This window comes from Callithrix jacchus, chromosome 15 (assembly GCF_049354715.1).
Source record: "Callithrix jacchus isolate 240 chromosome 15, calJac240_pri, whole genome shotgun sequence".
Classification (NCBI taxonomy): Eukaryota; Metazoa; Chordata; class Mammalia; order Primates; family Cebidae; genus Callithrix; species Callithrix jacchus.
The window spans coordinates 54,127,831-54,155,824 of record NC_133516.1 but is presented as its reverse complement, the minus strand read 5'-3'; the positions used below and the strand labels follow the sequence as shown (position 1 = coordinate 54,155,824).

The following is a 27,994-nucleotide window of genomic DNA, read 5'->3' as shown; positions in this document are numbered from 1 at the left end:
TTTCCCCATTTTCTTCCTAGCCCTCCAGCTATTCAGATATTATAGCTCCTCTAATTTTCTTGCAATTTCTGTCTTGTGTTGTTCTGTGTATGTATCTCTTTATGCTTTCGTTCTTCTTGGATGGAGATTTCCTCATGTTATGGGTTGAATTGTGTCTGCCCAGAAGATTTTTTTTTTTTTTTTTACACCAAAAGGAAACTTTATTTAGTCATCTTTTCAAAGCAATCTAGCTTTAGACAGAACAAGAAAACGACACCTAAAAGAACTGGACGGTACAGCTGGACAGACGGACAGACAGAAGGGGCTGCAGCTCTGGGTCAGATCTTCGCCATCTTGGAGATGAGGTCATCACAGATCCTGGTCAGCTCCTCATTCTCTTTAGTCTTCTCCTCCACGGTCCTCTCCAGTGACTGGACCCGCATCTGCTCCTTCCTCAGGCTGGCCTGGAGGGCCAATGCTTCCGCCTGGGCCTTGCTCCGGACCTGGGCAATCTCCTTGTTTGCCAGCTGCAGCTTCTCCTCGGCGTGGGCCTTCAGGGCCTGGTACCTCTGGCCTGCCTGGGTGACCCTCCCCAGGTAATCCTCTGCACACTTCTTTAGTGACTCTTCATTCTTGCGGTAGCCCTCAATCACCTCCTTCTGTTTCTCAAAGCGTTTGAAGAGGTCAGAGAAGGACTTCTCCATGGAGTTCAGATCTGCAGTCAGCTGGTCTTTTTCTTTTAGAACTTTCTGGATGTTGGCTTTGGCAAGTTCCTTCTGTTTCTGAACCTCCTCCATGACCTGGTATGTGACCTCCTCGAACCTGTCCATGATCACCCCCAGCTCCAGGTTCTTCCTCACACCTGCTCCTCAGCTCCTGGTTCTCCTCCTGTGCCGCCTTCACCTGCTCAGGCCACACCTGAGTCAGCAGGCAGGTGGGCTGGACAACCCCTCCCAGGACCTCCCCACAGCGTGGGGCCGGCCCACCCCGACGTCCCGCCGTGTCCAGGTCCTTCTGGCTGTACTGCAGCAGGTCCACTATAGGCCCGGTGGACAGGGGTGGGCCGCCAGGTGCAGGGACACCTGGGGGTGGGTCTGGAACCGGAGCATCCAGTGCTCCCAAGAAATCCAACTCCACAAGGGTGGCTTCCCGCGGACTTCCTGAGGGAGGATCCTCCACACCGTGCGTGCTGCTGCTGGTCTCTGTGGCCACGGGCCCTGGTCTTGAGGACTGTCCTTCAGGAAAAGGTCGAACTTGAGGTATAAGGACTGCTTCCTCAAGGCCGACTCCTTAAACGAGGAAGCTCCAAACTGCTCCAGGTAATCCACCTCTGCCCCTGTGCCTAGAACCTCAGCGGGGTCTCTGAAGTGCTCCTCTCTCAGCTCCAAGGCAGGCTGCCCCTGCTGATGGGTGGGCACTGGCTCACTGTCCGGACAGCCCATGGGAAGCGAGGTGCTAGCAGAGTCTGAGGCTCTCTCCTTGCTCTCTGCTTCTGGGGTCTCAGCTGCCAACTGCACCACAGGTGTGTCCTCTGCTAAGGCTGAAAGCAGCTGCTGGCTCAGATGGGAGCCCGGCTCCCCCGTGGGACTCCGTGGTTCAGCTGCCGGCTGGCCCAGCCTGGTCTTGGGGCTTTCTGGAGGCTGGGCCTCTCTGCAACTAGACTTCGTGCTACCTCAGAACGGGGTGAAGTTTGGGTACTCCAGCTTGTCCCAGTCGAGGTGAAAAGAGCCCTGAGAAGCCAGCGTGGGGGTGGTGCCATCGGAGAAATCAAATTCAAGTTTTATGGGTCCAGTCCTCAAGGAGCTGACCATCTGACCCGAAGCCACTTCCTTCAGAGGACTCAGGGTTGGGGCTGTGCTCTCAGGAGCAGAGGTGTGCGCACAGGTAAGGGTCTGCGTGCCATCTGCTGGCATGGGGGTACCCACACTCACGGGGCAGGCCAGGGCCTCGCCAGGCAGACCCCCAAGGGGCGCTCCTCCGACTGCTTCCTCAGAGTTCACACCAGGAGGCCAAGTGGCCACTGCTGTGGGCGCAGAGACCCCACCAGGCCTGCATTCCTGCTCGGCTCTGTGCAGAGGCTCCACTCTGTGTTGGGACTCTGTCCTGGGATGGTCTCCTAGGGGCTCAGAGGTGGGTGTCGTTCTCTTGTCTAAGGAATAAGAACGAACATTTTCCTCCAAGGCTTGCTCAGGGCTGCCAGACAGTTTTCCTGGAGACACCATTTGGTTTTCAGAACTTCCTGGGTTCTGGGAAGAGCTTGAGCAGTCCAGGTCAGCCAGGGCGCCCGGGCCAGGTTCACCGGCGCTGCCACCCCCAAAGGCTGGGCCTGCATCCCCCAGGGGTTTGGTGTCAGCCTCCACTGGTTTCCACCTCTGCTGCCTTTCGCCATGGCAGGACAGACCCCAGAAAGCAGAGGTCTTCCAGAAAAGCCGGACCCTGCCTCGACCGCTGCCACTCTGTCCTCCATGGGTGCTGTCTTCATCCTCTTGAAGTCTGCGCTGGGAGCTGGCCTGCTCAACTTTCCCTGGGCCTTCTCCAAAGCTGGTGGAGTGGTCCCTGCCTTGCTGGTGGAGCTGGTGTCCTTGGTCTTCCTGGTCAGTGGGCTGGTCATCCTGGGCTATGCTGCTGCTGTCAGTGGCCAGGCCACCTACCAGGGTGTGGTTAGGGGACTGTGTGGCCCCGCCATTGGGAAGCTGTGTGAGGCCTGCTTCCTCATCAACCTGCTCGTGATCTCTGTGGCCTTCCTCAGGGTGATCGGGGACCAGCTGGAGAAGCTGTGTGACTCCCTCCTGTCTGGCACACCTCCTGCTCCACGGCCCTGGTACGCAGACCAGCGCTTTACCCTGCCCCTGCTCTCCACGCTGGTCATCCTGCCCCTGTCCACCCCACGGGAGATCGCCTTCCAGAAATACACAAGCATCCTAGGTACGCTGGCCGCCTGTTACCTGGCCCTCGTCATCACAGTGCAGTACTACCTCTGGCCCCAGGGCCTCATGCGTGAGCCCGGTCCTTCACTGAGCCCTGCCTCCTGGACCTCTGTGTTCAGCGTCTTCCCCACCATCTGCTTCGGGTTTCAGTGTCACGAAGCCGCGGTCTCCATCTACTGTAGCATGCGTAAGCGGAGCCTCTCGCACTGGGCCCTGGTCTCCCTGCTGTCCTTGCTGGGCTGCTGCCTCATCTATTCACTGACCGGTCATATAGTGCATTGGAGGCACAGAACCCGGGTCCCAGGCACGGCTGGCTCTGGCTGGCCACTTGACTCCAGTCTTTTTTTCATTCACCATCGGAACCTCCATCCAGTTCAGGAAGCCCTTGGGCTACAGTGAGTCTACCAGGCAGCCTTGAACTCTGGTGTGCTATGGTTTGAGTTTTTATCCTCTTTAAAACTCATGTTGAAATTTAATTCGTGATGTGGTAGTGCTGAGAGCTGGGGCTGTAAGAGGGGACTGGGTCATGAGGGCTCTGTCCTTTGAACGGATTAATCTATTCATGGATTAATGGATTAACAGGTTATCATGGGAGTGGGGTTGGTGGCTTTGTAAGAGGAGGAAGACAGACCCGAGCTCACACGCTCAGCCCCCGCAGCACATGACACCCTGCGTGCCACTTCAGGGCTCTCTGCAGAGTCTCTAACAGCAAGGCGGCTCTCACCACAGGCAGCCTCTTGATCCTGGACTTTTCAACCACCGTAACTGGAAAAAAATAAATTCCCTTTCTTTATAAATTAAAAAAAAAAAAAAAATGGGGGTCCTAACCCCCATTGCCTATGCATGTGACCTTATCTGGAAATAGAATCTTTGCAGATGATCAGGTTGAGATGAGATCATTAGGGCAGGTTCCTAATCCAATATGACTGTATCCCTATACAAAGGGAAAATTTGGATACAGAGACAAACACACAAACGGGAAGAACACTGTTTAAAGAGAGATCTGGCAATAAATCTACAAGCCAAGGAATGCTAAAGAGTTCCAGCAACCCACCAGGAGCTAAGAGAGCAGCAGGGCACAGACTGGCTGTCACAACCCCCAGGAGGAACCAACACTGTCGATTTTTACTTCTAGGCTTTAGAAAAGTGAGATGATACATTTCTGTTGTTTAAACCACCCAATTTGTGGTACCTTCTATCAAGTTAAGCCTCAACTTTAGCCTAAAGCTGCCTCCTTACATATTTTACATTCATTCTAAAGGTTTCTCTGCACACAGTGAACCATAACCCAATCGGATGTGGAAAGAGACTGTAACTCACTCTTGTGCCAATCACAGAGTTTTGGCCAGTCACAGGCTGCCAGCTGTTTAAACACCCAGCTACAGCCAATACAGCTGTTTCTGTGCCTCACTTCCGTTTCCTGTACCTCACTTTTCTTTTTCTGTCCATAAATATTATCCTACCATATGGCAGCCCCGGAATCTCTCTGAATGTGTTCTGGTTCAAGGAGCTGCCCAATTTTCAAATTGTTATTTGCTCAGACTCCATTAAATTTAATTTGCCTAAACTTTTTCTTTTCACACTTGTTATGGCAGGCCTATCAAACGAATATACTTCAGTGTTGCCTGTAGTTCTTACTATTAAGTTCTTCATTTCTTCCATCATGTTTCAGATTTCCAAGAGCCATTCATTTGTACATGTCCTTTTGGTCACATCCACTTTCTCTCTCTCTCTCTCTGTCTCTCTTTTTAATTAGTGAGGGGTTTTATCATATTGTCCAGGCTGGTCTCAAACTCCTGACCTCAAGTGATCCACCCCCCTTGGCCTCTCAAAGTGCTGGGATTACAGGTGTGAGCCACCACTCCCAGCCCTGTCACATCCTCTTTTTATTTTATGCCTGCAATATATTCTCTTTTCTCTGAGAAAATTAATGATGCATATATTCAAAGCTTTCTTTTCCCAGACTAGTCTCTGTTGTAAAGTTCCTTGTTTCATATCTGTCCTGTTAGAGGCTTTTCTAGGTGTGCCAAAAATCTGTTTAACATGGGAGGAGGGCTGGGCACAGTGGATCATGCCTATAATGGCAGCAATTTGGGAGGTGGAAGTGGGAGGATTGCTTGAGGCTAGGAGTTCAAGACTAGTCCAGGCAACATAGTGAGAACTTGTCTCTACAAAAAACTTAAAAATTAGTTGGGTGTGGTGGCATATGCTGGTAATCCCAGCTACTCAGAAAGTTGAAGTGAGAGGATTGCTTTAGCCTGGGAAGTGGAGGCTGCAGGGAGCCATGATGGCACCACTGTACTCCAGCCCAGGCCACAGAACAAGACACTGTCTCAAAAAAAGAAAATAAACAAGAAGCGTGGAGGACAATAAAGCTGGAAACACCAACCCAAGAGTAGTAGGCATTAAACTTAGAGGGATGTGGTGGGCTATGTTTTGGGCAAACCCAAATATAAATGTCTTTAGGTCTTCCCCCATGGCCTAGTCAGTCCTTCCAGTTTCCTGCCTGCACAGCAGTCTGGAGTCTCGGTCTTCATTATGTAAAGTCACATATCTTGCCCTGGCAACCTCTGTGTTTCCCTCTCCAGAGAGCAAAGCCCTACCTAGAGTGGACTAGGGAGGGCAGTGTCCTGCAGCCAGGAGTGAGGGCTGGGCCTAAGGAACAGATCTGGGAAGCCATCTACTCCTTTAGCATCTTTAACCCATTCCTTATTTAGTCCTTCTCCCTCCTCACCTCCACTTCTGGGATTATAGGAGCAACAAATTCCTGAGCTTCTGGAAGATTCGATTGGTTCTTGGTTTTTACAACTTGGCTTAGGATTTGGCTTTCTCAGGGCAATGTCTCCCTACACATCTATTTTCAGCTTAAAATATTTTCTTACTGTCTCTTCTTCATTCTCTCAGTCCTGTGGGAGTTTAAGTGGTTCCAAGTGGGAACAAAATGACCTGTGTTCAAGGGTCCAAGTCCTAAGGACTCTTTTAAAAATGAACATTCACTTTTATGATAAAAACACTCAACAAATTAGGACCAGAAGGAAACTTTCTTAATGTGATAAAGGGCACCTATGAAAAATCCACAGCTGGCATCCCACTTAGGGATGAAAGACTGAATGCTTTCCCTTGAGATCAGGAATGAGACAAGGATATCTGTTCTTGCCACTTCTGTGCAACATTGTACTGGGGCTTCTAGCCAGGAATCCAGGAATTAGGCAAGAAAATGACATTAAAAGGCATGCAGAGGCCGGGCGCGGTGACTCATGCCTGTAATCCCAGCACTTTGGGAGGCCGAGGCGGGTGGATCACAAGGTCAACAGATCAAGACCATCCTGGTCAATATGGTGAAACCCCGTCTCTACTAAAAATACAAAAAATTAGCTGGGCATGGTGGTGTGTGCCTGTAATCCCAGCTACTCAGGAGGCTGAGGCAGGAGAATTGCCTGAACCCAGGGGGCGGAGGTTGCGGTGAGCCGAGATTGCGCCATTGCACTCCAGCCTGGGTAACAAGAGCGAAATTCAGTCTCAAAAAAAAAGGCATGCAGATGGAAAGGAAGAAGTAAAATTATCTCTATTTGCAGATGACATAATCTTGTATACGGAATATCCTAAGCAGTCTGCTAAATACCTGTTATAGCTAATGAACAAGTTCTGCAAGGTTGCAAGATAAAAGACCAATACACAAAAATCACTTGTATTTCTATACACTTGCAGTGAACAATCTGAAACTGAAATTAAGAAAACAATTCCGTTTTACAGTAGTATCAGAAAGAACAAAACACTTAAGAATAAGTTTAACAAAGAAGTGCAAAACTTCCTTTTTATGGGTCTGTTTTTGGACTCCTTGCTCTCTCTATCTGATATATGAATCATTCCCTTTACCAATGCTACACCATTTTGATTATCTTCCTCCAGTTTTACTCTTCTTTGCAAAAATTGTCCTGATTAGTCTAGTTTCTTTGCCTTTCCATAGAAATTTTAGAATTGACTCGTCCACATCAGCAACAACAGAAATCCTGCTGGAGTTGTGTTAAATCTATCGGTTGATCTGGGGAATGTTGATATTTTTAATCTGTAGAATCTTCTGATCCATGAAGATAGTATGTCTCTCCATTGCTTTAGGTCTTTGATTTCTTTCATCAGTGTTTGTGGTTTTCAGCCTACAGATCTTATATGTATATATTGTCATTTTTATAAATAAATGTATAATACACATTATTTTTATGAATGATATAAATACAAGTTGAGTATCCCTTAAAAAATAAAGTAAAATTTTAAAGTGCAAAGCCTATGCTTTTAAAACTATAAAACCTTGTTGAAAGAAGTGTTTAAAAGACCTAAATAAATAGAAAGACACCTCAGGTTCACCAACCAAAAGATTTAATATTGGTAACATGGCAGGATTCCTCCAAATTGCTCGACAGGCTCAACACAGTCCCTATTCACTGACTTCTTTGCAGAAATTAACAAGTCAATCCCAACAGTCATATGAAAATACAAGGGACTCAGAATAGCCAAAACAATCTTAAAAAAAAAAAAGAAAATTAAGGGGTTCACACTTTTTGATTTGAAAACTTAGTACAAAGCAACGATAAACAAAGCTGTCTTGGTACTGACAGACATATGGAGCAATGGAACAGAACTGAGAGTCCAGAAATCAATTCTCATGTTTATGGTCAATTGATTTTTCATGAAGTTACTAAAACAGTACAATGGGAAAATAATAATATTTTCAACAAATGGTGCCGGGACAATTAAATATCCACATGCCAAAAAATAAAGACAGATCTCTATTTCACATGGTATAAAATATTAACTCAAAATGGATCAAGATCTTAAATGTAAGAGCTAAAACTATAAAATTCTTAGAACAGCCTGAGCAACATAGGGAGGCCCCATCTCTACAAAAAATAAAAATAAGTAAATTAGCCAGGTGTGGTGGTGCACACCGGTGGTCTCTACTACTTGGGAGGCTGAGGTGGGAGAATCACTTAAGCCCAGGAGGTTAAGGCTGCAGTGAGCTATGATCACACCATTGAACTCCAGCCTGTGTGACAGAGTGAGATCCTGTCAAAAAGGAAAACAAAACGAGACAAAAAAAAAAAAAAAAAAAAAAAAAAACTCTTAGATGAAAACAAGGATAAATCTTCCTCACCTTAGATTGGCAATAATTTTTTACAGGATACCAAAACAAAAGCAGCTAAATAAACATTGATAAATTGGACTCCATTAAAATGTAAAACTTTTGTATTTTTTTTCTTCTTTCTGGAAGAAAGCTAAGCCTTGAAGTAAAAACTTCTGCATTTTAAAGGATATAATCAAGAAACTGAAAAGATAACTCATGGGAGAAAATATTTGCAAATCATATGATAAAGGACTTGCTTATAGAACATTTAAAGAACGCTTACAATTCAATAATAAAAAGACAATCTAATTAGATTAGCCAGACAATCTAATTGGTGGGGTGCCCCTGTAGTCCCAGGTATTTGGGAGGCTGAGGTGGGAAGATGACTTGAGCCCAGGAGTTCAAAGCTGCCGCACTTCTGCACTCTAGCCTGAGCAACACAGTGAGACCCTGTCTTAAAACACCAAAAAACAAAAAGACAACGCAATTAAAATTTGAACAAAGGATCTGAATAGACAGTTCTCTAAAAAATTACATACAAATGGCCAATAAGCACACGAAAAGAGGTTCAACATCATTAGCTATCAGGGAAGTGCAAAAGACAGATAATAATAACAATAGCACGTGTTGTTGAAGATGTAGAGAAATTGGAACCATTATACATTGCTAGTGAGAATGTCAAACGGTTCAGCCCCTTTCGAAAATAGTCTAAAAGTTCCTCAAAATGTTAAACATAGAATTACCATGTAACCCAGAAATTTCTGGGTATATAACGAAGGAATAAAAGCATGAAAACTTCTATACAAATATTCATGGCAGAATTAATTAAAATAGCCAAAAAATGAAAACAACCCAGATATCCCTCAACTGATAAATGGATACATCAAATGTAATGTATCATATAAATTTCAATGTTGGCAATAAAAGGAAACAAAGTGGCTGGGCACGGTGGCTCACGCTTGTAATTCTGCACTTTAGGAGGCCAAGGTGGATGGATCACCTGAGGTCAGGAACTCAAGATCAGCCTGGCCAACGTGGTAAAACCTTGTCTCTACTGAAAAAAAAAAGTTCAAAAAATGAGCCAGGCATGGTGGCGTATGCCTGTAGTTTCAGCTACTTGGGAGGCTGAGGCAAGAGAATCTCTTGAACTTGGGAGGTGGAGGTTGCAGTGAGCCAGAATCATGCCATTGAGCTCCAGAGTGGGTGACAAGAGCAAAACTCTGTCTCAAAAAAAAAAAAAAAAGGAAAAAGAAAAAGAAACAAAGTACTGATACATGTCACAGCATGATAAACCTTGGAAATACTTTAAATAAAATAATCCAGACACATAGCTGGATTATTTCATATGAAGTGTCCAGAACAGGCAAATCTGTAGAGACAGACAGTAGATTCATGGTAGTTAAGGGTTAGGGCAGGATTTGGAGAGAAACATAAGAGTTACTGCTAATGGGCACAGAGTTTCTCTGGGGAGGGTGATGAAAATATTTTGAAATTGATTTTGGTGATGGTAGTATATTCTGCCATGCATATAAACATAATAGACTCTTCCACTTTCAATGGTTGAATTGCGTGGTATGTGAATTAATTTTTTCCCTTTTGCTGTGGTGCTGATGTTATTTTTTAAGCCTAATTTTAACTGTCCTGGCTTCTGTGTTCCTACTATAGCCCTTTATGTCAGTTTTAAAAGTAGTAGGGCTATGCATTAAAGGTAGTATAACGACACTACAGATTTGGAAGGAGGATGATGCAGAGTGGGCCAGGTAGTCCTGAGTGGATTCTGGCACACCTGCTACTTGTTTGCTATATGGTTTTGGAAAGTAGCTTAACTTTTTTGGGCCTCATAGTTTCATAGTCTGCAGAATGAAATTACTAATAGAACCACAGGAAGGGGTTTTATGTTTATAGGAGTGCTGCGCTAAATGGACTATCGAAAACACTAAGATGCTTTTGGCCTGTCTTCCACCCAGGAAGAACATGTTAGAAGTATATGTTAAGTAAGATGCTTTTGGTTGTAACATACAGCAAAGCAAAGCAGCTTAAGCAAACAGAGGGAACACAAGTCATTGTGTTACTGAGAAATCCAGGAGTAGCTTCAGGCATGGCTGGATCCAGGGGCTTAATTGATGTCATCCCTTCCACTTTCCCTTGCCCATTCTCTGATAATGGTTAAGAGTAAAGACTCTCAAGCCAGACCACCTGGGTTTGAATCTGACTTCTTATGTGACCTTGGGCAAGTGCCTGAGCCTTTCTATGCCTCAGTTTCTTTATTTATATAGAAAGGGTGGTGATAAGAGTGCTGATCTTAGAGGATGCCTGTGGGGATTCGGTGAGGTAATATGTATAATGTGCTTAAAATAGTGTTCGGCACAGCAAATACTAAATAAGTCTTTGCTATTATCATTATTATTACTTATTTTGTGATCCAGCTGCAGCCAGGAATATTCCATCAGGCCAGAAAGTTGGTTCTTGGAAGCCTGGATCTACATCCTTATAGCACAAAAATGTAAGAAAAAAAGAAGAGAAGAGCTATGTTTACACACTAGCCTTCAATCCCAGGGAATATGGGTCATGTGTCCATCTCTGAACCAAATAGAGGGACTCAGCTGCCCTATGATTGGTGCAGTCTGGGGCATGGACCCATGATGCCCAGGGTCTGGGTACCCTAATAACAGCCTGTTGAGACCATGCGAAGGGCATGTAAAGAAGGTAGAGGCAGCAGACAGTAGTCAGGTAGACATCAACCAGTACTTCCTCCACCTACTGCAAGGAAGTTTCCAAGCATCACTGGAGAGAGCTGAATCTGGGAAGGGTGTGATGCGACCGTGTCTCTTTGGTAGAGCTTATGGTGGGGAAGAGGCTCAGCCTTGGTACTGGAGGTCTGCTCCGCACCCTGCCATTCCAGTTATTTCTAAAAATAGGAGGCCTCTGAGGCTTCCTTGAGGCTGAGGGGTGCCATGTGGTATGCATTACCCGCCAAGTGATAGGCCATTTACCTTTCCCAAAGCCGGGAGCGAACAGACCTAATTGGTGTAGCCACTGGAATATTGTATGTCTCCCATTGGGGTCCCAGAACTTAAGACCCTCTTACTTTTGCAACCAGGACAACATGTTGAAAAGATGGTGGTCTTTGTTCTAAATGGAAAAAGCAACAAAACCACATTTTAGACGGTTTTGGGCAGTTTGAAGTGGTTTCTGGTTAATCCCAGTTCCATGGAGTCATCTGAGAGGTTTGCTACATCTGGGGTCTGCTAGAATGAGGAAACGATTTCGCTAAGCCAGCCTGTGCCTGCATTCCCAAATATGGAGTTTAAGGACTCATCTTGCAGAAAATGAAACAGAAGCTTCCAACAAAGGGTTCTTGAAGTCGGTTTGTAATTAACCTTTCTGTGTAATGTGATATTTCTCAACTAAATAAAGGGGAGAAAAATAGATTCAATTTGAATAATTAACAGATACTTGTATGCAGGAGTTCCACTGTGCCTCGCTGAGTATTGGCTGCCATATGCTGGGGGTGTCAGTCCACAGCCACATATAAACTGATCCGATCTATCCGTTTTTTAAATTTCCGTTTCTCCTCTATGCGACAAGCAGGCTGGGCCTCGTCCTGCTCCGTGAGAGGCAGCAGTACAGCTTCCGGAGCCCGCAGCATGAACACCACAGTGAGGCCCAGGCTGCAGTCCCTGCCCTCATTTAATCTGTGACCTCATGGCCTCGTCTCCAAACCGTAATTGAATTCCCATTTGATCTGTTTGACCTCTGCCTCCCACAGCGCCGATTCCCTGGTGGACAGGGTGTGCTCTGAGAACTCTCCAGGCTGCAGGGGTGGCCACCTGCGCCCTCTTGGGCAGAATGTGGCCTACAGACAAATCTTATTTGGCCTCGCCAGGGCTGAAAAATGCTTTTGAGCGTGGATGCCTTTGGATGCTGTATTTGTTCCCTGGGGCTGCCATAACAAAGTACCACAAACTGGGTGGAGTAAACAACTGAGATTGTCTTGCGCTTCTGGAGGATGGAAGTCTGAGATCAAGGTGTGGGCAGGGCTGGTTTCTTCTGAGGGCTATAGGGGACAGATCTACTGTGTGCCTCTCTCCTTGGCTTGCAGATGGCCGTCTTCTCCCTGTGTCTTCACGCTGTCTTCTCTCTGTACACATCTGTGCTTGAATTTCCCTTTTTTATAAGGACATTAGTCACATTGGATCAGGACCCACCCTAATGACCCCATGTTAACTTGATTATCCCTGTGAAGTCCCCATCTTCAAATAAGGTTGCATTCTGAGATACCAGGGCTTAGGACCCCAGTGTGTGAATTTTGGGGTGTAATTCAGCTCATAACAGATGCCACACACTTCATTTTGCCATGTACCATTCATTTGTGAGTGCCTTTCACTGCGTGCTTCTCCGCTTACTTGTTCACATTTCCTCCTGGCTCCTGTGTGCCTTTTTTGTGCGGGATGGAGTCTCACTCACTCTGTTGCCTAGGCTGGAGTGCAGTGGTGCAATTTCTGCTCATTACAAACTCTGCTTCCTGGGTTCAAGCGATTCTCCTCCCTCAGCCTCCCAAGTAGCTGGGACTACAGTTGTGTACTACCGTGCCTGGCTAATTTTTGTATTTTTAGTAGAAACGGCGTTTCACTATGTTGGCCAGTCTGGTCTCAAACTCCTGGCCTCAAGTGATCTGCCCGCCTTGGCCTCCCAAAATGCTGGGACTACAGGTGTGAGCCATGGCACCCGGCCCCCTGTGTTCTTTGGGTGGTGACTCCTCCCTTGTTAGTTCATAGTTCATTCATTCATTTGTTCAATCGATTATTCATCCTCATAAGACTGTTGAAAAGTGAAATAATTTATTTTCATGTTAGCTTAATATCTGGCACATATAGGTATTCAATAGCATTTATTCATTCATTCGTTTACCCATATTTATCAACCGAGCATCCACCAAATGCCAGGAATAGGGAAAAGCCAGACAAGGTTACTCCCCCGATGGAGCATATAGTGAGGCAGGGGAGAGACTCGATCTAGTATTCACAGTGTAAATGTATGAACTAATTGTGATAAGTGCTCTGAGCTGCAACGGGCAGCGGGAGGCCAGGCCGTGTGGAGCCTGTAGCCCATGGGAAGGCATCTGAGCTTCCTTGGAATGTACCAGATGGTGAAATTGATAACTTTTATCATCAGAGGGTAACAGTCTCAGAGCAGCACTGGGGGAATCAGGTTGAAAGTGGGCAAGAAGGGATTCCAGAGACCTCAGGGAGGCTACTGCAGGTGCCCTGAGAGAGATAGGAGCTTGGTCTCAAGGGGAGTGGAGAAGATGGAGAGGGTTGGATGGCTTTGAGAAATTAGGGGTAGATTGGCAGGACGTGGGGGTGGGAGGGAGGTGCCAGGGATGGACAGGCTTACCGACGTGGCTAGGTGGTGTGGCTTCTCACTGAGAGAAGAAAGAGAGTCCTGGTTAGAGGAACATGTTGAATGTGAGGAGTCTGGACTTTATAAATCATGGGGTGTCACTATCAATCATCTACTAATTCATTCTATGGTTATTTATGGGGCACTTGGACGTGGGCAAGTGTGGTGTTCAACGTCAGGAGTACTGCAGGAAGCAATGCAAAGTGCCTCATGCAATGGACAGTCTAATGAGGAGACAGACAGTGGATAAGTAAGCACATAGATAAGACTGTGACAGACTATGATAAGAAAATAAGGCCAGTTGAGGTGCTGGGGAGCGATTGGTGTAAAAAGGGTGGGCTAATTAAGTTGGAGTGGACAAGAAAGGCCACTGTGAAGAGCTGCCATTTGAGCTGAAGCGTGAGTGTTGGGAAAGAGCTGGATATGGAAGAGCTAGGGGACGAGCACCTCAGGTAGGGGGCATAGCATGTGCAAAGGCCCAGAGGCAGGAAAGGCTCAAAATGGGATTGGTGCGAGAATCAGGGACCAAAACGTGCGTGTGCTTACAGGCTAAGTAAGGCATTCACGTCTTGCCCCAGGTGTGTGGAAAGCCATTTAAGAAGGCCTTACGCTGGGAAGAGAAAGAGTCTGCTTTCCTCATTATAAAGATCAGCTCGATTTTGAGAAAAGACAGTGGAATTTTAGGGACCTTGCCCATACCTTTCTCTCTTTGCTTAACTTGGTTTGAATTAAGTTTTTGTCTTTGCTCCCCAAGTTTTGATGAGCACATTTTGGAAGAAAAGTCTTTCTGGTGGGATGTGTGTCAAGATCCAACATTCACAGAAAGTCAGAGCTGGGTGGGGCCTCAGTGATGGGCTAGGTTAGGAGTATCGCGACTGCTCCCAGAGGAGACTGAGGGGCACCAAGATCCAGGTCTCTTTTGTCTGGAACATCTGCCCTTTCATCGGTTTTGCATGCACAGAGGTCTGTGAGCACGTTCCTCCGTGCTTTCCTTGCCTGACAATGTGTGGAAACCACTGAGACAAGTTTGTACCACTGCTTTATAGATGAGGAAACCAGCTCAGGGAGATTAGGCCACGTGGCTGGGAGGAGGTCAGCCGTGGGTGTGCCACTCCTAACTCCATGCCTCCATGGCTGGAACTGGGCAGTTTGCTGTGAGGGCAGAAGGTTCTACCTGGCTTTCCTGGATGTGGCCAGAGACGGCCTGAAGGAACTGTAGCCTTGTGATCCACCTCTTCTAGGAGATGAGGGGAGCCACAGGGCCAATTCACAGGCTGAGACAGATCTTGTGTAAAGAGAAGAAGGCAGGCCTTGGAGCTGAGCTGCCTTCTGGGGTTCCGCACAAGATGGAGATGACTGTCACCCAGCCTCCTCTGGTCCTCAGAGTCCTCAGACCATGGACCATACGCTGGGGCCCAAAATAGGATTTGGGGCACAAGCTTTGGAATTAGAGCTGGGTTCACATCCCAGATCTTCCCCACAACTAACTATGGGCACGTCATTTACATTCTCTGAGTGGCAGTTTCCCTGGCTGAGAGAGAATGCATAGCAGCCTCCCAGCAATGTGGTGAGAACTAAATGAAGCACTTAGCACATCGAGCACTGAGCGTGGTGCTTGGCACTTGGTCAGTGCCCGATACGTGGCTGCTCTGCTATTATAATTTAACAATGATCAGTATTCTCTTTCCAAATTCCACACGGCACAGTAGGGGACAGGAGGCTGAGGAAGGCAGAGCCTGAAGGAGTCTGAACTGGAGGCTGGTTTGTCAATTGGCATCAAAATCCCATCGTACAGTAAATTTCCGATGGAAACGAAGCGTGAGAGTTCAGTGTTTTCCCACTTAATGGAATCGTGACTTTTCTTCTAGCCATGGTTCTCTGTCCTGAGTTAAAGTTGTAGCAAAGCCTGTCACTGTTCGCACTTCTTTGTTTTGTTTTTACTTGTGTGAAGAGCAATCAAAAGAAATAAATCGGCTGTGTGATTTCAAGTAACTAAAACAGAAACTGAAAATCGAGGGAGAAAAAACCCAACAAACCAAAACAAAACCAATCAAAATTTGCTTCTTCCACGGCCCAGATGCCTCTTCTCCTGAGTTTAGGCACCTGGGGGCTTGTCTGCTTTGGAGTACAGACACGCTAATTGCATGGTGTTCCCAAGGCTTAGAGGAGCGGACTGAACATTCGAATGCATTTTGCTCCTCCAGCAATTTCAAAAATATGTAATTATGGCCGGGAGCGGTGGCTCACGCTTGTAATCCCAGCACTTTGGGAGGCCAAGGCAGGCAGATCACGAAGTCAGGAGTTCAAGACTAGCCTGACCAACATGGTGAAACCCAGTCTCTACCAAAAATACAAAAAATAGCAGGGCGTGGTGGCGTGCACCTGTAATCCCAGCTACTCAGGAGGCTGAGACAGAAGAATCACTTGAACTCAGGAGGTGGAGGTTGCAGCAAGCTGGGATCGTGCCACTGTACTTTAGCCCGGGAGACAGAGTGAGACTCTGTCTCAAAAAAAAAGTAATTATAAACCTAACATTTATTGATCTATTGATTGAGTGCCAGGTGCTATAACTGTGTGTTTTCCATGCATTCTCTCCATTAATTACCCCAAAGAGCTAAGGAATAGTATTATTCCCTTTTGCAAATGAATAAATGAAGGCTGAAAGAGGGAAATTGATTTGCTTATGGCCATGCAGCTGGTAAAAATCCTGGGAGACTCAGGATCCAGGGTAGGGCATGTTGCTCCAGAAAAGATGCTGAAACTCCTTCTGGAGACTCCTTTGGGTGGGGGTTGAAATATGGTGGCTTAAGCTCTTCTGTGTTTCTTGGACATCTTGGGAAGAATATAGAGTGGTCACAGCTCAGAGGACCCACTTCCTAATACACTGTTTACTTCCAAGAGTATTGGGCTCCCTCAATGGAAGAACTCCTAGACTTTCAAAGTGTGTTAGTCAGATTTTGCACTGTGATATGCTGCATGACAAGCATCCCCACAAAATCTCAGGAACTTACAACCACCACCCTTTCCTTGTCTTGCTCTTGGGTCTATGGGTCACCTGGGGGTAGCTCTGCTCTAGGCTTTGGGTTAGGATCAGGAATTTTCCATGTGCTGCATTCTGGAATCAGAGAGGATGTCTTGTGGTGAATGGCATAAATACAAAAGACCTGGCCAAACCAAGTAAGCACATTGGAAACCTCTGCTCACCTCACATTCACTTACATTCTGTTGGCCAAAGGAAGCCAAGTATTACATAACTGTACAAAGGAGATGCACAGCCCACTTCCTCTGCAGTCCCATGTGCCACACAATGGCAGCTCAGTGCAAGACCACTTTGCCTTACCATGTGGGCAAAAGTTTTGTCTCTTCTTTTCATGAGGATGAGGTTGGAAATTTTCCAAAAAAAAAAAAACCAAAACCAAAACCAAAAACGTTACCAAAGACTAAAGAGAGAAACAGAGAGGCTGAAGGGGATGTCCACTGGTTCTGCTTGTGGAGCCTCCATTCAGCTGATAATCCCCAATCTCCTCTTGGAGAATCACGTCTCCTCATTCTCGGTCACTGTGATTTGAGGGTGAGAGGTTGCTGTCCTTGCCTGCCAATGTCAGGGGTGGATGCCTGATCCATTCCTGGCCAGTGCAAATACTGCCGCAAATCCTTGTCCAAATGACTGTCTCTGGGCTGGTCATCTCACCCAAACTGGGCCAGTGACTTATACCAGGACCATTAGAACAGGGGTTCACATTTCTTGTTAGTCTGTGAAGCTTCTAGTGTATAAGCTTGGAGCCTCTGGTACCATGCTTGGTACCTCTTATACCATAAAGTGAAGCTCACACAGAGCCAAACAGGGCCAAAGGATGAGGCAACATTGAAAGAACATTGAACACCTGGATCCAGCTGTGCCTGAAAGCCCTAAACTACAATAAATTTCTTTTTGGGGTAGGGGGTAGAGTTAAGCTAGCTTGAATTGGATATTTGTCCCTTGCAACCAAACAGCACCTTAATAATTCATAAACAGAGGCAAAGGTAGTAGAGTAAGATGGTTGAGATCAGATCTGGGTGCAAATCCTGGCCCTGGCACTTAGAGCTGTGTGCCCTAATGAGACTTGATCTCTGCATCTGTCAAATGGAATAGTAGTGCTACCTGTGAGGTGGTTGTGAGGGTAAACCATATAAAACAGGTCGTCTGGGGCTGGGGAATGGCTGATGCTCATGCTAACTTGAGGATTCAGAAGCAGGCTTCCTGTCTTCCCTGGGCGAAAGTCCAGCCTCACAGTTTGTTTGCCCACAGATCCCACAAGTCACGCGACCTCCCCTTCCTGTTGCCCGCAGGAGGCTGGGGTTGGCACGGGCTCTGAGCTCTGGCAGCCTGCCCCTTCTCTCTCAGAACATCCCTCTTGCCTGCTCTCCAGGCCACCTCTGGGCCCAGCGGCTCTGCACCTTGGAATGCCGCCGTGCTGGCTCCACAGACCAGCCCCGCCCTGCCCCAGGCAGAGGAGCTCTTTCCCTTCACAGAACTGCAGGTCCTTAGAGGAAGGAGGCCAGGGGCCCTAGAGACTTTCTTGGAGGGAAATCTCAGGCTCCCAGGGCACAGAGAAGCAAGTGGCACCCAGAATTCAAACCCTAGCCTCTGCCTTCATGTCGCTTCTGCCTTCAACTCCCTCCCTGGGAGCACTGCCCCATGTGGGGGTCACAGAAAATCAGGGCACATACCAACTGAGGAACTTTTTTTTTTTTGAGACAGGGTCTCGCTCTGTTGTCAGGCTGGAGCACAGTGGCATGAACATAGCTCATTGCAACATTGACCTAGTGGTTTCAAGCGACCCTCCTGCCTTGACCTCCCAAAGTACAGGGATTACAGGTATAAGCCACTATGCCTGGCCCCAAGAAACATTTTTAACCTTAACTGCTATGGACTCATGTCAGCAGCTATTCCCAGCCCCTTCTGCACGAGAATGCAAGCTCCACAGGGACGTGGATTTTTGTCTGCTTCATCACGACTCTGTTTTCAGAGCCAGAAATGGTGCCCCATTCACAGTTAGTGCTTCATAAATGCTTTGTTGACTAAATAGGAGGATGGAGTGAATGAATGTATGTGGTGCCTGTTCTCCCTCTAATAGGTGACATAAAGTTCTACCTGTATTTTACATGGATTTTGGCTTTTTTTTTTTTTTTTTTTGACACAGAGTCTCACTCTGTTGCCCAGGCTGGAGTGTAGTGGTGCAACTTTGGCTCACTGCAACCTTCGCCTCCTGCGTTCAAGCCATTCTCGTGCCTCAGGCCCCCAAGTAGCTAGGATTACAGCTGGGATTACACTTAACAAATACTCATAGTCATCACACCAGGCTAATTTTTGTGTTTTTAGTAGAGAGTGGATTTTACCAGGTTGGCCAGGCTGGTCTTGAACTCCTGGCCTCAAGTGATCCGCCCACCTCGGCCTCCCAAAGTGCTGGGATTACAGACATGAACCATGGCTCCCAGCTTGTAAATATTTGAGTAAGCAAGAGTTAGGTCAGTTAGAAGGCAAATGCTGAGGAAGAGCAGCAGGCTGGTGAGGGGAGGTAGAAACAGCAGGCAAGTGGGGCCAGGATGCTGGAATTTAGGCAATGTCGGGTGACTCAGCTCTGCTGTTCCTTCCAGCAGAAAATTCTGTGGTTCTCAGAAGTATGCTCTTCGTGGGCTGAAGCAAGAGGTAAGTTTGCTCTTCCCCTGTGTATTCGTTTCCTGTGGCTGTCATAACAAATTAACTACAAACTGGTGGCTTACAACAACAGAAAAGTATTCTTTTACAGTTCTGGAGGCCGGAAGTCTGACCAAGTTGTCAGCAGGGCCACGCTCCCTCCAAAGGCTCTTGGGAGAAAGCTTCCTGGCCTCTTCCAGCTTCTGGCTCCAGGCTTTCCATGCCTGTGGCTCCGTCCCTCCAATATCTGCCTCTGTTTTCACATGGGCTTCTCCTCTGCGTCGGTGTCTTCTCCTCTTCCCTTCCTTAAAAGGATGGTTGTCATTGGATTTAAGACCCACACAGGTAACCCAAGATGATCTAATCTTCAGATCCTTAATTACATCTGCAAAGACCTTTTTCCAAATACGATCAAGTCACATTCATAGCTTTCAGGGCTTAGGACTCACACATGTCTTTTCAGTGGCCACCGTTCAACCCACTATACTTGGATCTGGCCCCTACTCAGCATCAATCCCTGTTCTGCAGTGCTGCCCTCTCCAGGGAAGCCCCGCTATGTCTTGAGGCCCCTTGGGGGATGAGAATTGGAGGCATGTTTGATAGGGCCTGGGTGAGGAGCAGCAGAGTCCTTCCTGGGGAGGGGGCTTGCTCCCAGGCAAGCATCGTTGGGGCATCTTTGTTCTGGTCATCCATTTCTGAAGAAGGAGGAAAAGGGTCAGCTGGGAGGATTTGGTCCTTGGGGAATCTGTGAGGGCAGGAGCCTGATTTTCCACCTCTCTGGAGTTGTCTAGTTTCTCTGCAGACTTTGATGAATATTGCTTTCTGAATGCATGGCAGGAAGGAAGAGAGGAGAGGAGGGTCTGCATTAGGCATGTGACTTAGGAGTCCCAGAGGCTGGATGCCAGTGCTGCATTTACTTGATAGGTACTCATAGATCACCTGCTGTGATAGACATCGCCAGGAGCCTGCAGCCCAGAGAATTTAACAATGGCAAAAACTGTGATCACTGCTAGAAAGGAAATAGACTGGGCATGGGGAATGGAGAATGTCAGGAAAGGCCTCTCAGAGGAAGTGGTATTTGAGCAGAGACCTAGAGCTGGAGGAAAAGCATCCCAGACAGAGGGAGAAGCATGTGCAAAGACCCTGAGGTTAGAAAGAGCTCAGCTCATAAACAGAAAAATTTCCAGTGCTGAAATGTACTCAGTGGGGGTAAGAGTCGGAGAGGTATTGAATCCTGCTGGCTTCATGGGCTATGGGAAGGAATTTGTATTTTATTCAAAAGATTTTAAGCCATGACTTGAGTCAAACTTTTTAAAGATCCCTTTGAGGACCTGCAGAAAATATAGGGGAGTGGTCAGAAACCTTCCTCTCTAAAGGTGCAGATGGACATTTTTTTGGCTTTTGGCTGGGCACGGTGGATCATGCCTGTAATCCCAGTATTTTGGGTGGCCAAGGCAGGTGGATCGCTTGAGCTAACTAGTTTGAGACCAGCCTGGGCAACATATATTTTTTGTTTCTACAAAAAATACAAAAATAAGTCAGGTGTGATGAGTGCCTATAGTCCCAGCTACTCAGGAGGCTGAGGTGGGAGGATGGCTTGAGCCTTGGAAGCGAAGGTTGCAGTGAGCCGAGATCATGCCACTGCACTCCAGCCTGAGTGACAGAGCCCAGACCTTGTCTCAATTAAATAAGAAAGATAATATTTTTGGCTTTGGGGGGCCATACTGTCTCTGCTGTGACTACTCAACTCTGCTGTTGTAACCCCAAAGCAGCCAGAGGCAATACATGAGCAACCAGACGGGGCTGCGTGCCGATAAAACTTTATAAAAACAGGCAGTGGCTGGCCTGGCCTGTGGGCTGAGCTTTTCTGACCTCTGCTGTAAAGTGGGAATGAGAAGAGTCTTGTGGCCCGGAGCAAATGACTTAACCTCTCTGTGCCTCAGTTTTCTCATCCGTAGAACAGCCCAAGTGGCCTTCCTGTCATCCCATCCCCTTTGGGGAATATCTTTCCAGCTGTAGCATCTGCCCTAGGCGGATCTTCTGGGCTGCACATGAGGTTTAATTAACCTTTGTTTACATCTTACCTCATAGAAATGTTGTGAAGCTTCTGAGTGTTAACGGAAATAAAGTTCTGAGCACAGAGCCCTGGCCCATGGTAGGCGGTCGACTCGCGGTGGCCATAACAACACTGGTGGCTGCACTAATTATTATTACATCCAGCTGGGATGATCATCACATTTATAAAGCAAAGACTTGGAGTGAGTGTAGTTCACCAGTGCTGGTCATCGGAGTACTTCAGTGGCAGGTTGGAATGTTTGTCTATGGAGTCGTATGAATCCTACAGTGACATGAATTAGAGCTTCCTCCTTAGGTGTGCCAACGTATCTTCCTGAAATCTTGCTCAAAGGCAAGATGTCCTCAAACTTTATCCTTCAATGCAGCGTCTGCTGCCTCCTGCCTGCCAGCCCAAGTGGCCTTCCTGTCATCCCATCCCCTTTGGGGAATATCTTTCCAGCTGTAGCATCTGCCCTAGGCGGATCTTCTGGGCTGCACATGAGGTTTAATTAACCTTTGTTTACACCTTTTCCTTGCTTTTTCTCCTCTCCCAACATGGGAGATTTCAAGACTTCTCTTTCTGGCAGCTTTGTAGGAGGAAAACTATAAAGAAGGATAAGGGTCTGTTTTTCTCAAAATTTGCCTGGGGAAGGAAGAGGTAGGTACAGAAGAGAGAGTTAGGTGGGGAGAATGTGGGTAGGTGTTTGGGGGAGTCTAAGAGACCACATTTGCCTACATGTTCTGGCTGATTTGAAGGGCACAGTTCAGGCTGAGAGGCCGGAAGGGTAATGTGGGGCCTTTTCCACACCTCCATGTCCTCAGGGAAACTGTTATGGCCCCTGACCTCTGAGAGCAGGTGCTTTGGGGAGGTGGGAGGGGCCTCCTCCTAAGGCATTTCTGGGTGGGACTGATCACAAAACCAAGAGGGACAGAGGCAAGAGGGATGGGCAAAGAAGCAGGGAATGTGGCTAGGACTTCAGGGCAGAAAAATGGGGGTTCCTAAAGTTCACTTTCCCCTAAGCCTGCTCTCCCACGGCAGTGACCTCCATGGTACAGTCTGGGAAGAAAGGGAGCCTTGTTCAGAAGTCTGTTCTTCCAGCTCAATGCCCCAGGGTTGGGTAAACACTGTGTCTAGGAACTGCTACAAAATAGTGACAGTCAGACAGATAGGTGGGTAGGTGGGTGGATGGATGGATGGATGGGTGGGTGGGTGGATGGATGGATGGATGGGCAAATGAATGGATAGACAAAGATGGATGGATGGCTAGCTATATGACAGATGAATAAGTGAATAGATACATATGGATCAGATCTCTGTGCAATCAAGTGAGAGTCATTTATCATTTATTAACAAAGATTTTGTGAGTACCAACTATGTGCCTGATTAGACAATGCCAAGTGAAACAAGTGGGCTCTGCTCTCACAGTGCCCTCAGTCTCTTGTAAAATCTATGGGCCAACAGAAAGTATTACGATTCCTCTTAGTGTTATTTCTTAGTGTGAGTCACATAGGCGCCCACATTATCTACCAGGAGAAGGCAGAGGGCAGGGCCTGAAAGCCTAGTACCCATGTAAGTAGACTTTAAGAGGCTGACAGGCATCATTGAGCCAAATCATTAAGGCTTGGGAGTCAGGCCTACCTGGGTTCAAATCCCTGGTTTTGCCACTTTATAATTTGTGACCTTGAACAAGTCACTTCACCTCTGTGAGCTTCAGTAGCCCCATTTGTTCACTCATTATTTATTTTGAGTTCTTGCTAGATACTAGGTACTGTTTTAGGTGCTGAAGATACAGCAGTCAACCAGATAAAGTCCCAGTCTTTGTGCAGTTTATAATCTGCTTAGGGGAGACAAAAAGCAAATAAATATATCAATTTCTAATACCCCAGTTGGTGATGAGTGGATGGAGAAAAGTCAAGCATGGGGTGAGGGGTTTCATGTGAACAGCTCCCTGAAGGAGGCGAAGAAATGAGCCATGTGGATGTCTGGGGGAAAAGCATTTTGGGTCGAGGGAACAGCATGCACAAAGGCCCTGAGGCAGGGGGCACTTTGCAGATGTGACTAAGCTCAGGATCCTGAGATGTGATGATTGTCCAGGAGGATGACTGTGATCACAAAGGTCCTTCTAAGAGAGAGGCAGGAGACTAGAGGGACAGAAGGCAGTGTGACAAGAGCCCGGAGGGATCTGAGGAAGGGACCATGAGCCTGAGAACACAGGCAGCCTCCGGAAGTTGGAAAAGACAGAGGGGATGGTTTTCCCCTGAGGCCTTCAGAAGAAATGCAGACCTGCTGTCACACTGACTTTAGACTTCAGACCTCCAGAACTGTAAGAGAATCAATCTGTGCTTTAAGCCGTTGAGTTTGTGGCAATTTGTTCCAGCAGCAACAGGAAGCTAGTCCAAGAATGCCTTTCTTCTTTTGTACAACAGGACTATGAGAGTCCCTGACTGAGGCCCTGTAGAATGAGGGGACAGGAAGCCCGAGCTAGAGATGGCCTGAGAACCAGGCTACCCCGGGACTCCAGCTCCAGCCTCTCTGGCAGGTCCGAGGTGCCCCTGAGGCTCCACTCTCTCCTGCCTCCAGGCCTCTGCACAGGCCCTCCCCTCTGCCAGGAGCTCCCCATCTGGCCCCGTCCATCCTTTGGCTAAGCCCAAGATGGCTCTGACTCCCCCTTTCCCTTCCTCATCACCCCACCAGTAAATGGAGCTCCCACTTCTAGACTGACACTCTAAGTGAGCCCTTGCACACTCTTGGCATTCAAATGCTCGTTTTCTACTTTGCTTTCTCCCTTGAGAATAAAACAAGTAGCTCCCCATTTATGGAGCCCTTACTGTGTGCCAGACAGGGCCACTGTGAAGAGCTGCATAGGCCATGACTGATCAACCTGGTGTGAACAGCACCCTTTAGAGCTGTGCCAGGTGGTAGCAACAGTGCTAAGTGCTCAGTCATTCATTCTTCACAGTGATTCTGTGGGCTGGGGCCTTATGCCCACTTTACAGATAAGGAAGGAATTGTGGGGAAGAAGGGACAAACTCACAGCTCCCTGCGACTTATTTTCTAAGCATTTATTGAGCATTTTGTTAAATCCGCATCATGACCTGGTGAGATTGGTGCCGTAACTGTTCCCATTGTACAGATAGGAAAATTGAGGCTCGGAGGGGCAAAGCCACTCCCATAGGTGCAGATCTAGTCAACAGCTGAGCTGGGATTCAAGAGCAGGTCTGCCTGGCTCCTGAGTCTGAGGTCTTAAGCCTCCGCTGTGCTGTCCCTACACACCCCTAGGGGCAGAGACTGGCCTCATCACTATTGTTTCTGCCTGGTTCAACAGAATACATGCTCATAACAACTTGCTGAATGAAGGAATGAATGAGGAAGGAATGCATCAGGAGGTGACCTTGAAGTTCCTTGGCCATGACCTTGGGGATGCTTTATAACCTGGCTCGTTGTAGTTCACAGTTATAGGTGGCTATGAAGGTCAAATGACCTTCCCTCCCCAGCAGCCCTTTGAGAACAGGACAGTAGTGTTAGCGTGGCTGGGAATTTTCTGGGCCTACACCCAGGTTCTCAGCCTCTTGGGGAAATTCTGCCTTTCTGGCTGCCCTCATTCTTCTCAGTTTCAGAGAAGAGTCTGGCTTTTTCTTCAGCTCCTGGAGGGCCTGAGACCCTGGGCCTTCCTAGAAGACGCTTCTGTCCCTACCAAGGCCTATTCGTGAAAACTGGGCCCTTGGCTCTTCCCCGGGGGAACCCCAGAGAATTTCCTCCTGTTTTCACCTCCCTGTCCCTGGGGACCAGGTCCCAGTGGTTGTGGCGTCAAGAGCAGCTGGTGCCCCTCAGAGAGTCTGTAGAATCCTTTGGGGAAGCAGGTGGCATTTCAGAGTGGCCGTGGAGGGCCCAGGTGGGTTCACTGGTGGCACCGATACCAGGCTGTGAAGCTGCCTCCCAGCACTTTGGGGCTGAGCGTCATGGCTTCCCAAGTACATTTGCATCAAAGATCTTGATTCATCCTAATGCCCCCCCCGCCAAGAGATGAGGATGAATACTTGTGCAAGGTCACATTTCCGGGTTGTTTACTAGGTGCCAGGCACCGAGCTGAAGTCTTTACCCGCATTGTTTTTTTCCTCCTCATGACAAGCTTACCAAGTGCCTTTCTTGATCCAGTTCTCATTTGTGAGCTGGGACACCGAGGTGCAAAACGCAAAGCTCCCTGCTGGGGACCACACAGGTGGTGGCAGAGGCATCTGGATACCCACTCCAAGTTCTGCCAAAAGGCTTCTATTAGAAACAGCTGTTTAACTGATGAGGAAACTGAGGCTCAGAGAGATGGAGTGACTTGCCCAAGGTCGACCCTGCCCCCAAAAGCCTGCTACCCAGCGTCTCGCAGGAGAGTAAGGGAGGGCTGAGGCTCCCACCTGCCCGGGCTCTGGGGGACAGCACCAGGGAGGCCGGGTATGGGAAATGCCACCAGCTATAAAATGGTGGCGGTAATAGAGGTGTGACTGACAGACACATTGCTCCTTTCTAAGGCTTCTCCAGTCCTGCATTCCAAGGCCTGGATTTTCTAGGACAGCATTTGGCCCCAATCCAAGCCCCATAAATGGCTGCCAGTGGGCCCGCCCTACCCGCACTGGGCTACCCTCCCTCCCCCAGCCCTATAATTGGAGTCCTGTTGGTGAGTTATTGGCTCAATATTTTTATAGGTTCCCTGAGCTCCCCTCCCCCCTCCCCCCAAACAAAGGAGCTATAAGACCGAGCCAAAACACAGCTCCAAGAACGTGTGTGTGTTTGTGACCCAGCCCCCACCAGGGTGAGGCAGAGAACTTCCCATGTGGCCTAGCCCCAGCCGGGCCTACTCCTTTTCTCCCTCTGGCAGCTCCTGCTTTCCTTTTCCTCCCCCTGCTGCTCCACAGAAGCCACTCTGTCCCCTCAGGCTGGGCCAGCTCCCACTAGGACTACACTTTAATGGTTTGGGGAAGGGTAGGGACTGTGTTGACAGGCTACCTGGAGGCAGTGGGCCAGGAAAGTCAGTCAGTCCACCCTTGTCTCACAGTCAGACTCTAAGACACAGCCAGGGCCACACAGTAAGGCATGGCCGCGCACACTGTGAGTCACAGGCACGGTCAGCTGGTCTACCGGCAGCCTCAAGCAGTCAGCCAGTTGGCACACCCAGCCCAGTCAGGCAGTTAGCTGTTGTCTCACAGCCAGACTTGCCTATACAAGTGGGGGCCACACAGTCAACGGCCTCTCACATCAGGAGCCGCTGTCACAGCTGGTCAGTCAGACACTCAGCCAATCTCAGTCAGTCAGTCAGTCAATTAGTCATTGTCTCTTGGTCAGATTGTGTTACACAGTCAGACATAGCTGCTCACACAGTGAGTCACTGCTGTGGTCAGCTGGTCTTCTGCTGCCTGGTCAAACTCCACCTGTCAGCCTGTCAATCAATACATCAAGGCAAGGTCAGTCAGCCAGTCAGCCAGGAGCTGTCAGCCACCCACACAGTCAATCAGAATCAGCCACCCCAGTCAACACATTCAAGTCAGTCCACAGGTCATTGTCTCACAGCCAGACTCAGTTACATTGTCACAGCCATCCAGTCAGGCACAGCTGTTCACACCACGAGTCACCCAGTTGTCTCTTAGCAGGTGGGTTCCTCTCTGTCAGTCTCTGGCAGTTGAGTCAGCCACAGTCAGTTTTCCATGACTAAGGCAAGCAGTCAGTCTACCGGTCAGTCCTATCAGTTGGGTGTAGACAGTTTCTATGGTAGCTATGGTTAGTCACAGGTAGCCATAGATTGTGGCCTGTTCAGTCACAGCCAGAATGAAACACCAGGCAACTAGTCAGTTGGTTGATCTAAAAATGTCAGGTGTGCCATCAAGGCAGTCAGTCAAGACTCACGGGTCACAGTCAGACTCACAGTTACGCAGTCAGTCTGGAAGAGACAGCCAACCCCACAGCCAGCTAGTCAGTCAGTCACAGTCATTGAGCAGTGAGTCAAGATCATCACTGACGGCTATCAGTTAGGAGATCATAGTCAGTCATCCAGGCATCCAGTCAGTCTGAATCAGCCTGTCAGTCACACTGACTCAGCTATTCCCTCAGCCAGGCAGGCAGGCAGGCAGGTACAATAGTTAGTCATAGTAAGTTGCCTAGTTATTCAGTCAGTTTGAATTAAACAACCAACCAGTCAACCATACAGCAAACCCATTGTCATCAATTGGCCAGTGAGTCAATCATGTGGTCAGTGAGCTGGTCTCCTGTCAACCTGTCACCTCACCAGTAGGCTCAATCCACTCAATCCATCAGCCCAGTTGCAGTTGGCCCAGTCATAGTTAGTCACAGGCTCCCACAGTGTATGGCCAGCCACAGGGAAACCTGTAGTGACCATCAGTCCGTCAGTCAGTCATCTAACCTTGTCAGCACCAAGACCCTGACTGACTTCTTACAGTACCACATGAATCACCAGCGATCACTGACAGAAACCCTAGATCAAACTGAAAGCATGCCTTGACCCCCTTCAGCAATGTCCAGAATAAGTGGTCCCCAGTCAGCCAGCTGCTCCTACTCATCAGGAAGAATGGGGAAGGGGGAGGCAATTAAGCTGACATATGAGTTCAGGGGAACCCACTTGTCAGCCAGAGAGGCCATGGGGCTGACAGCCATGGAGAAAGGGCAGGAGACCCTTGGGCCAGCTTTCCACCCCCACCACTTGGATGCTTCATGAGGGTTTTCTCAGACCAGGGACCCCCAGTGCCCTTTCCAACACCCCCGCTGTCCCCAGGTAGGGGAGAGTGAGAGTATGAGATACCCATGCAATGGCTGGCCTCCTCTTTTCTCCTCCC

General features: G+C 48.1%; 2 protein-coding genes across 2 annotated transcripts in view; one reads left to right on the top strand and one right to left on the bottom strand.

Annotated features, from left to right (window-relative positions):
• Positions 1 to 283: 283 nt before the first annotated feature.
• On the bottom strand, positions 284 to 2,222 carry LOC100392865 (transforming acidic coiled-coil-containing protein 3-like). Its single transcript, XM_078350137.1, is given in 4 exon segments — positions 284 to 834; positions 836 to 882; positions 979 to 1,205; positions 1,208 to 2,222. Coding segments are annotated over 4 exon segments (1,785 nt in total). The 5' UTR covers positions 2,202 to 2,222; the 3' UTR covers positions 284 to 317.
• Positions 2,223 to 2,226: 4 nt separating this feature from the next.
• The window catches only part of LOC118147727 (solute carrier family 38 member 8-like), a 108,335-nt gene continuing 82,567 nt past the window's right edge, over positions 2,227 to 27,994 (top strand). Inside the window, exons 1-2 of the mRNA XM_035274150.3 lie at positions 2,227 to 3,301; positions 17,813 to 17,948. Of these exons, the coding sequence (XP_035130041.3) occupies positions 2,367 to 3,301; positions 17,813 to 17,948 (1,071 nt within the window). The 5' untranslated portion in view covers positions 2,227 to 2,366. The remainder of the gene's footprint in view (positions 3,302 to 17,812; positions 17,949 to 27,994) is intronic.